The sequence below is a fragment of the Pholis gunnellus genome (assembly GCF_910591455.1).
Source record: "Pholis gunnellus genome assembly, chromosome: 19".
Taxonomy (NCBI): Eukaryota; Metazoa; Chordata; class Actinopteri; order Perciformes; family Pholidae; genus Pholis; species Pholis gunnellus.
Window position 1 is genome coordinate 8,931,907 of NC_136546.1, and position 10,129 is coordinate 8,942,035.

At 44.6% G+C, this 10,129-nt stretch overlaps 1 protein-coding gene across 2 annotated transcripts; it reads left to right on the top strand.

Annotated features, from left to right (window-relative positions):
- Positions 1–212: 212 nt before the first annotated feature.
- Positions 213–10,020, top strand: LOC306711880 (protein max-like). Of its 2 annotated transcripts, XM_079180953.1 has the most exons (5): positions 213–371; positions 665–691; positions 6,326–6,487; positions 7,639–7,762; positions 8,436–10,020. In XM_079180953.1, the coding sequence occupies exons 1-5, from the start codon at positions 336–338 to the stop codon at positions 8,621–8,623; spliced, it is 537 nt and encodes a 178-aa protein (XP_079037079.1). In that variant the 5' UTR covers positions 213–335; the 3' UTR covers positions 8,624–10,020. The 2 variants fall into 2 exon arrangements, with proteins under 2 accessions (XP_079037079.1, XP_079037080.1); XM_079180954.1 differs by lacking the exon at positions 665–691.
- The last annotated feature ends 109 nt before the right edge of the window (positions 10,021–10,129 follow it).

Below are 10,129 nucleotides of genomic sequence, written 5' to 3' on the forward strand. Positions count from 1 at the left end.
CTAATGTGAAAACCACTCATCGCTTAATTAATCTCTCTTTTCAAATGAATCTACTTTAAAAATCACTAAGAAATGGCACATTTTTTAAAAGATAGACGGAAAAAATTGCCCGAGAAACTACATTTCCCACGCGCCCCCGGGATGTTGCGCATCCGCGCTGCGCAGTGGTACCTGTGTGTGTGGAGTGTAGTCACGTGGAGAGTCCACCTCGGTTCTGTCCAAACAGAACGTGAGCGTTTAGCAGTCTTGTCTGTTAGAGCGCCGGTCGGTGCTAAACTGATTCATGTTGTTTTTTTAGCCACGCGTCCCTTTAAACTAGCCCATTTTATCGAAGAATGAGTGATAACGATGATATCGAAGTCGATAGTGACGTGAGTATGGCCACTTTTAGCCTTTTACGGATGTTATGTAGCTAGCTGGCGATGTAGCTGAACTAGCTCAGCTAGCGTTAGCTCCCAGTAAGCCTGCTAGCTCCTCTGTCTTCATAAGTGTGTGTGTGTGTGTTTTTATCGGGCTTCTTGCTAACTGAAACGCAACACTAGCCTTTCTCGCTTCAGAGCGTTATAAACCTGTTAAATTTAACTTTGTAGTGACTTCAGCGAGGCAGTGAGATTTGCTGGACGAATTTGGCTACAATTGTACTTTTTGTTCTGTTTCTTTGCAGGAAGACTCACCGAGATATCACTGTGTGGTGCGTAATGCTGGGGGATTTTTCTTTTCTTCCAATCTTAAGAAATGTTTCACTGTTGTTGTAAAGTTGATTTATCCATCACATTCTGCTTATTTTTGTCCGGTATTTAATCGACCGATACGGTCGTTCTGTGGAGGTTGATGTTGCTCAAACGTACTTATTTCTGCCTTGTGACACATTACATTTTTTTATTTAATATTCGTGCACGTAATCTTCTGTGGCACTGAACTACAGTGCATTTATATCGTTACGTGTAGCGATTGTTCCTCGGTAGTGCATTGCAGGGTGTCCCCCACCGTGCCCGTCCGCGGCCATAGGGAGACGGTGACACGACGTCTATATATAGACCAAAGCTTTATCCCGCTACAAAGCCTTTATTGTTGCATGTTTATTATTTTCCTGGTATAATACAAATCTCTCTGTGAGCGGTGGCGGTCGGTTAGTCTCTCCGAGTCGTTTCCCCCCCGCGGTGCTTCACCTCACACCACGGGGGAGGGGGGGGGGGGGGGGGGGGGTTCCGCTCGTGATCATTTTTTTTTTTTGTGTGTGTGCAAATTACACATCTAGGTCATCTCCGTAAAGAGAGAGACCGTTTTGCATCCGTGCCGCATTCACGATGAGGGTGATGATGAAGAGAGGGGTGCTTGTTGCGTGTAGCCGCGCCTGCATCTCGGACGAGCCTCCGTGTCAGGAAGGAGGTGCTGCGGGATGTTTTCCTGTGTTGCAGCCAGTGATTAGAGCCATCTTCTCTCTACAGGCCCACTAAAGGGCTGGCAGCCTAAATGAATGACGTATAGCTGCATCGCATACCGGCGCGAGAGGAAAAAAACACCACCACCACCACCTCCTCCTCCTCCACCACCCTGCTGCACGACGCCACTGATGCACACAGGCTGCACAACACGACGACTTACCTCCAGATTACCAGCATTAGAGTGCAGAAAGGCATTCAGGGATCAATAGGATTACATTTTAGAATATACATTAGCGATATTAAGATAGAAATAGTTTATTTATTTTTCTTATGCCGGTTGCTTTTGCGTCGTCACGGAGCCACTTGAGGAACTCTAAACCTGATTTCAGTTCACTTAGTATCATTTGATTACAGAAGCTATAAAATATGCATGTCCCGATGGCTGTTTGTGTCACTCAGACTCAGACAGTTGCCTCCATCGCTACATGTCTTGTGCAAGGAGCTTTCAAATCTGCAGGTATATAAATAGAGCTGAATTATTTGGGGAAATATTTAATAGCGTCAAAGGCAGCCAACTTAAACTTGCTACAGCTTGTTAAGACACCGTCGAGTCGGCTGTGTGCGGTACAATTCAAATTTCATGGCACTTTTTTCAAATTGCGATTTCGATAAAAAGTGATGCATCATTCAGCCAAGCATTGAAATAAAATCTGTGAGCACGGTGTGGCAGATATTGAATATGTTTCCTACACAGTCAGTGGGTTTGTGAGATAAGATACCGACAGTCTGCTTTATGTCCTGGAAAGCTAAAACGGGCAACAATTTATATAATCGCTTAAATACCGTCAGAGCCATCTACAATTCACAGGTTTGCATTCTCAAATGTGAGAGTTGACATTGCTGTAAGTTTAATATCCTTAGGCTTCCTAACTGTTGGTTGAACAAAACAAGATTTAAATAAGTCCCAGTGGATTATCAGGACCTGTGAGGGACATTTTACACTATTCGCCGGCATTTTATAGACTAAAATATTAAAATAATCGAATCAAAAATGAAACCAGCCGTTGTTGCAGCTCTATTTGGAGTCTAGCTTCACAGAACATGCTGTTGATTTTATGCTATGTTTTTTTTATTTTTTTGCACCAGTGGTGTCATTCCCCCCGCTGCAGCTTCTGCTTTATTGGTGTTTACCATGTTGTTTTTAGTGAAGGAAGGTTTTCCACGTACTTCTTCTATGTGTGAGACGGGCATCAGTACCCAGGAAGCTCTTCCACCTGGAGCAGTTATGTAAAGTGTCGTGGTCGGGTTTGAATAGAACGGAGGGAGCCGCTCGGCCGGCCGGCGTGTCCTCTCAGGCAGCCGGCTAAAGCTATCGGTTTTATGATGGCTGATAACTTGGGTAATTGGACATCTGTTTTTCGTGCTGCCTGATGTGCTTAACAACTCCCGTAGTTCATACCAGTTAGCTAAGAAGGCACCACAACATGTAGTAGAATTACCTGGAGTTATGAAGGTCATTTGATATCAGTGAACCTGTTTGTTCTTCATCCTAAAGTGAGATGCTCATAAACCTCTCGTGCAATGAAACAGAAGCTACATCAGTCTGGATTATATGTGTAAGGCTGGAAGTAGATCAGAAGGGAAGTTAGCTGACGTGAGTTCTCGGCGTGTAATTATTCTGATATTTTTCTTTAATGAAGTTCCTCCTGTCTGATTGGTACGTTCGTCCATCAGAGAATGTAGCCTATGTATTGCTATTTTGGTGTATAACTAAATATACCATGATTAAGCATTTTATCCATATAACACAATTTTTAAGTAGAGGTGATAAACCGCCCAGATCCGGATGCATCTAGTCTTGTAATCCATTCGGTTTTAGATGACGGCCTACATAACAGCCACACCTATCACACACATTTATACATGTGTCATCTGCTGTGTGAACCCTCTTCCATGAACATCTCATGAAACACTGCGTCAAGAATAGTTGAATTCTGTAAGAAAAGGAACGTTTTAAATGGCAAGTTGCTATCGCTTTGTAGAACATTGTTATTCTAGATTATTGGGTGATTCACCTAGAAAATATTCAAAGAAGTGATATTCAGAAGTAGTCTTCGGTGTTCACGTTAAATCACCCGGGGCACTTAATGTCCATGACTGCAAAGTAATTGCACACAGAGCAGCTCCAGAGGGGGAGTGCTTAAATACATTCTTGGATCTTAATTACGAAGATTAATGATATAAAGTACCGCGCTCGATGTGAGAAGTGTGTTTTAAGAGTCAAAACAAGTCTTAGTTTTCAGCCGATCACATGCTCGAATGCGTGTTTAGTGTTTAGTGTGTGTCACAGAATGTGATCAACACTACTTGAAAACGTAAGTCTAAAGAGTATTCTGTATATTATTATAATTTAGTGTCTTCAGTTGCTCTTTAGATATCACGCCACGGGTTCTTTCTAACCCTTAAACTGACACCATGCACATCACAATGGCAGCCAGACTTGTAATTGCACATGCCATCAATACCAGTCATGTGCTTGTTTGTGCCGGGGTTAATGGAGGGAGTGGAGCCTCGTCCTCTCTTGCTTTGTGTATGCTAGGAAGAGGAGGAGGAGGAGGAGGAGGAGGAGGAGGAGGCGGCACGTGGTTCTAGTGAACTGGGCTCTCCTGGATGGTTTGTGGCTCTTGTGCAACAGGCCTCAGGAGCAGCTGTCACCATGCCAGCGCGACTAATCACAAGCAGGGAGTTGTCAGTTACATGCAGTGAATTTTGATAACGCTGGTTTTTTATTACGGTTTCAGTTTCAGATGCGTGTCATCTAGTCTGATGGTTGGTTTTCTAGCATTACGTTGCTCAACAGGAGCTTGTCTTTGTTAGATGTTTGGTAGCTGAGTCACACGTAACACGCTGGCCTTCCCCCCCCCAAACACATGACACACTGCAGGCTTGTCTTAACCTGCGTGTTGTCTCACTTGTGGCTACTTCTTTTTGTTAGTTTTTGTCGTGATCGTTGGACTGAAGGAGTCGGATGACGGCAGGTCACGTGACTTCTCCTGTGTCGTGACCACACCGGCGTGCCGTTTCATTGCTGGTATAAAACAAATCGGGCCTTGCCTTGTTGGCGTATGAAGCGAGATGATCGGTCGCGCTTGTGCCGGCTTCGATTGGGCGCCAGACTTGACGTCTCCCCGCCTGGCGACAGCGTGGATTAGGCCAGAGTCGGGCGTGATTGGAGGCCGCGGTGGTTTGGCCTAAAAACAGGTCGAACGGCAGGCAGCAAACTGATCTGCCGGCTGCCTCTGGTCATGTGATCACGGCAGCCATCTTATGCCTTTACAGTCTAATTACAATTAAACTGTGTGTGGTGGAAATGTTGAGCCTGTTAGGCGCTGTTATATGAGCCTTTGCGTGTTTATTGGGGACGTTTAAAATGAGGATTGGGTTATTTAACTTGGACATTTTGATGTGAAACAGCCTGAAATCATATATGATTGATTTGGCTGTGGTAATATGATTAAAGCGCTGTAATGTAGAGAGCATACTGGAGAATCCTGCACATCAACCAACATCTTCCTCTTAGCAGCCTTTAATCTTGGACTACAAAACTACGACTGTTTAAATCATTCGATGTAGTCTTTCAGAATGTGCTGTTCTCCTCCGCCCACCTTCTAACCCCTTCTAATGACTCGAGTGTCTTGACTCTGGCCCGGACATGAATCTGAACGGCCACTCCTGTGAGCTCCTGCAGAGAAGGAGGGACAGAAATGCAGTGTGGGAGGGGGTCGGGGGGGTCAAGTAGAAGGAGGAACTTGGAGTGATGAAAGTTGAGTTTAAAATGAGTTTCTGAGGGTTTATCTGTTAGTACAGTAAGACAAGGAGCATGTGAGTAGTTTGTGGGTTTTGTTTTTCACGTGAACTCTTGCGCTTAACGTGAATTAAAAAAAAAAAAGGCGGCATATTAATTACACAATTGTCTGTCATTACATGTATTTTGAGTCAGATGTGAGATTGTTGGATTAATCTCAATAGTCTTGTTGTCGTGTGCAGTCTTGTTGGAGAGTGCAGATTATTTGCCAGCTAGTTTAGGGTTTCCCCTTTGTCAGTTTTCAATCAATTTTAACATAATATATTTTTTTAATGAGACAATTTAAAAATGCTAACATCAAATATACGGCAGGTCCGTTCGTTGGCCTCTTATATTAATCGGGTAACATCCTCCGAACACATTGATTCATCAATAATCTGCATCGTTTTGGTGAATTGAGACACATCTGCTGCTGTAACGGTGCAGTTTTTTAAATTTAAATTTAATCTATTTTCTGACTACAACCAGCTTCTACACGGTAGTTATTTCCCTCCTCTATTGTGTCGTGGACTACGAGGTCTCCACCAAATAACAACATCCATCAACTACTGACACAAGAACTCATGTTAATATAGTGTTTAAGGCTTCAAAACTTCAATCTTAACATTAATGTAAAAGTAAAAACAGAATGCAGCCAAGAGTCATTACATTAAGGATGAGCTTTTGTTTATGCTAAACTGGTATAAACTAGAGTTAGACCTGTATGTTCTCCCGTCGTGTCATCGTAAATTGTCTTTTTTTCTGATAGTAAATATAAAATATTTGGGTTTTGAACTGATGGTCGGACAGAACAAGCAATTATAAAGATGTCACTTTGGGCTTCAGACATTCCTCAGTAAATCTGTTGGATTAAGCAATTCATCAAGAAAAATAGTCTGCAGATTAATCAATAATGAAAATGACCCGTAGCCGGGTCCCTGATGACCTCTTTTGTGACACTGAGTGACTACAGAGCCAGTTGTTGTTGTTGTGGCAGCAGAGCCGTTTGTGTAGGCGGACCTGTGACACCCCCGCTGTCCTCTACCCACACTGCTCTGCTGTCCGTCTAAAGGCCGCGTGGCTCTTGTCATTGCAGGCAGACAAACGGGCACACCACAATGCCCTGGAGCGCAAGCGTAGGGACCACATCAAAGACAGCTTTCACAGCCTCCGGGACTCTGTCCCCGCCCTGCAGGGAGAAAAGGTTGGCAAAGCTCAGCCTGCCAGTCCTCCAGGCACACGATGTTCCGGCTCTCACGTAAGGAAACTTTTGACATGTTTTATTAATGGGTGACGTATCACCTGTTGTTGTGTGAACTGTACTGCAAATGTTGTGCATGGATGAGTGCATTTCTGTCCTGATGTCATTTTAATGTTTTTTTTCCTTGTTGGATTAAAACAGATGCAGATGTCTTTACTTCCTTCATAATGTGTGTGTGTGTGTGTGTGTGTGTGTGTGAGAGAGAGAGAGAAATGGTTGAAGGGACTGGGAGGAGGAAAGATGGTGGATGAGTGCAGACTGCAAGCAGCAAGACGGTCTAAATACTTGGACCAGCGTCAGGAAGTTCTTATGAGGACATGTTGTTGCTCTCTTCCTGTTTTGACATTGAGAGCGTTTTGGAGAGCTGGTTCAGTAACTGGGCACACACACTGTGTTATTTTCCCCTAAAGGACCAGCTCATGACTCTGACTCAGTGTGGGAGGGGGGGGTTTTAAGAGATGACGTGAGGGATGTTTGCTGATCATTTGTAGGAAGTGTTGGGTTACAGCTGCCTCGGTGCTTCACCCCCACCGCTCCTCCCAGGACCACACTGCTATTACAGCTCTAGTGTAGTTTAGGGAACAGACTGAGGAGAGAATGTTAGGGCTGGGTACCAAAGCTCAATACTTACACAGACTCAAACGTGTCTGAAGCAGTGAGTTTAAAAGAAGGCTGGAGTTCCATGTCTGGTCAGAGCCCAGAAGCTCCGCCCCCTCTCCTGCACAGAGTCTCTGCTCTTCTTATATTGGGAAAGTTGACGCTTTTTTAAATACGTCTTTATGACATGGCAGGAGGTGGACTTTGTTTTAGAAGATAAAACACTATTGATACAGATGGTACCCAGCCCTAATGAGCACTGCTGCTGATATTAAGTCCAACACAAATTGCTCATGGACACGAGGGCAGCTTTATAGCACATTGGCATTGATAGAAAATGAGAAGTGATCTGCAGCTAGTTAACCGGCTGCAGGAGTGCTTTAGTGTGACGTCACAGTGACGTGTAACGTTTCTTCTCCAGTTGTTCCAGTCTGCAGCTTAACGATAGGAGCATGAATGTCTACGAAAGATGTGTGATGACGAGGACTGTGTATACGTGTTGTCGCTGCAGCAATCTTTGCATGTTTCACTAACGGCAATCTGCCAAACAGGCGTCTCGTGCTCAGATCCTAGACAAAGCGACAGAGTACATCCAATACATGAGGCGAAAAAATCACACGCACCAGCAGGACATCGACGACCTGAAGAGGCAGAACGCTCTGCTGGAGCAGCAAGGTAACCAAGTCTCTCTGTCCTTCAGTTTGGGTTTAGACTGATGATACCTCACGTTTTGTTTTGCAGAACATCTGCGCTAGTGTGTGGCAGATGTGAGGTTTCAATATTTGTAGCCTGCCGATAGTGGCCGGGACTCTGATGACCTCATCGGAAGAGGTTTTTGAGTTTTAGCAAATCAAATGTGAGCCTCCTCCAGCCGGCGAGAGTGGAGAGCGAGGAGGGAATAGAAAATGCTTCACTGTTTGTTTTAGTTTGTTGTCGTGATTGTAGTGATACAAGAGCATGTGGGTGGCTGGCTTGCGAACATGAGTCACAATCTCAACATCCAAGTTGTTTGTGCCGCCACAACATGAGACAAAGTGAAAGCTAACGGTTAGCCCCTCCTTAGCTTAGCAGAGCTTCTAGAACTGGTCTTCTCTTAAAGATCCATGCAGGACTGAATTAAAGCCTAACCAACCTGGACTATTGTTTTTACACACACATGTTATCTGTTGATTTTGGTGAGTAGTAGTTTATGGTTGTGGACGTGAAGAGAAAATCTCAGATGGATGGGGCAACACGCCTAATATCCATTTTGGATTCCCAGATTATCTGCATCTGTATCCTCCCCTGACTCATTTTGAAATCCTTCCTCCTCGTCTTCCTCCCCGTTGGTTCTTGTGTGTCCCTGCAGTCCGCGCTCTGGAGAAGGTGAAAGGCTCCGCCCAGCTCCAGGCCAGCTACTCCTCGTCTGACAGCAGCCTGTACACCAACCCCAAAGGCAGCGCCGTGTCGGCGTTCGACGGAGGCTCCGACTCGAGCTCCGAGTCGGAGGCCGAGGAGCCGCCCAACAGGAAGAAGCTGCGCGTGGAGGCCAGCTAGAGGGGGCGGGGCAGTTAACACCTGGTCACGGTCGGAGGAGGCGGGGGGGGGCACAACAACAGAGGGCGATGAGAGGAAACGCAGCCTTCAAAAGCTCTCGAGGCTCATCTACCCATCCTGCCTCCCCTCTCATGCCATCAACAACCACCTCCAGCCTCCCTCCTCGTCCTCCCTCCTCATGTGGGTGGGCTCACACCGGAGACTCATGACCCCGCTAACCTCCTGACACCGCCGCCACAGTTGTCTCCCGTTCCACCTGATCTCCAAGAACAGGAGGGAGGAAGATGACTGCTTCAACCCATGTAGAGAGCTTCAGGTTTTTCTCCTCCCACCCCTCTCCTCCTCTTTTCTTTGGTTCTCCGTCATTGGTATTCCCCCCCCCGACAACATCTACAATCCCAAACCCAAAAAGAGGCAGCTTGGCTACTTAAGGACGTGATGCGTTTTTTTGTACCCTCAATAAAGCCCCTCCTCCTCCCCGGGTTGTTTTTTTTGGGGGGAAGGGTGCTCCTGGCGTACTCCAAGCACTGCTATATTATATATTTTGGGTTTTATTTTTTGTTCTTGATTAAAAAAAAATCTGTTTAGAATTTACACACACACACACCTAGATAAATCGTCCCAGAAAAGTTTACCTTTTTAAAAAACTAAAGTTAAACATTTGTAGCGTACTTTTTTTCCACTAAAGAATGTGAAGACGCTTTGAAGCAAACGTTAGTGATACCCACCTCAGGCCCACTGGATCGCAGATGTTTTCTGCCTGACACGTTGTTGTGATCACAAGATTAAAAAAAACAGAAAAAAAGAAAACATGACTCCTTTGTTGAAATTGATGTTTTGAAGGAGAATATTCCTAAACTCGTACCGTATTTTGTCCTCTAGCTTGAAGTAGTGAATGACTTTAGGTGGCTGAATACATTAGGCATCTCGTTTTATATATTATAAAGAGCATTGATTGGATGTTTTCAAGTTCTAAAGTATGTTATGCATTTTGTAGTAATCTCACGAGTCATGGAGAAATGCCAATTTGTCACATAGTAGTTTTCCTTAAGGGTATGAAATAGGTATTGAATGTCAAAAGGTAGCTCCCGTCGTTTGCAGTGCAAGGAATCAGAGTAATTCCCTGTCGATGTGTTGTGCTTTACACGGTAAAAATCAATGTTGCTGAATCTCCCCCCCAAGGAAAAAAAGGAAGCATTTTGCGTGTCTAGGAAACGTGTGTATGTATATGGTTTCCATTTTATTTCCATTTAGGATATAATTAGTGTAATAGGTCTGTTTGTCCGGTTCCATTCCATGGAAATTACAAGTATGTTGTACATACTGCCAACAATTGTCTTGCAAGTTGAGGCCTACCTTTACTATGAGACTATAAAATAAACTATTTTATCCTTTAACGTGCTCCTTGTGGTTATTTAGCACTTTTATGTAACAATTCTCCGCTTACACCGGTTTAGTTTTTAACTATAACTCATTTCAGAGATTGTTTGTGTTTCCCGCTAACAG

What these genes read in the sequence shown, in the direction of transcription:
- LOC306711880 (XM_079180953.1), top strand. Translation starts at nt 336, where the DNA reads ATGAGTGATAACGATGATATCGAAGTCGATAGTGAC. An exon ending in ATATCGAAGTCGATAGTGAC is followed by an intron (nt 372 to 664) that starts GTGAGTATGGCC and finishes GTTTCTTTGCAG; the next exon opens with GAAGACTCACCGAGATATCA. An exon ending in CACGATGTTCCGGCTCTCAC is followed by an intron (nt 6,488 to 7,638) that starts GTAAGGAAACTT and finishes TCTGCCAAACAG; the next exon opens with GCGTCTCGTGCTCAGATCCT.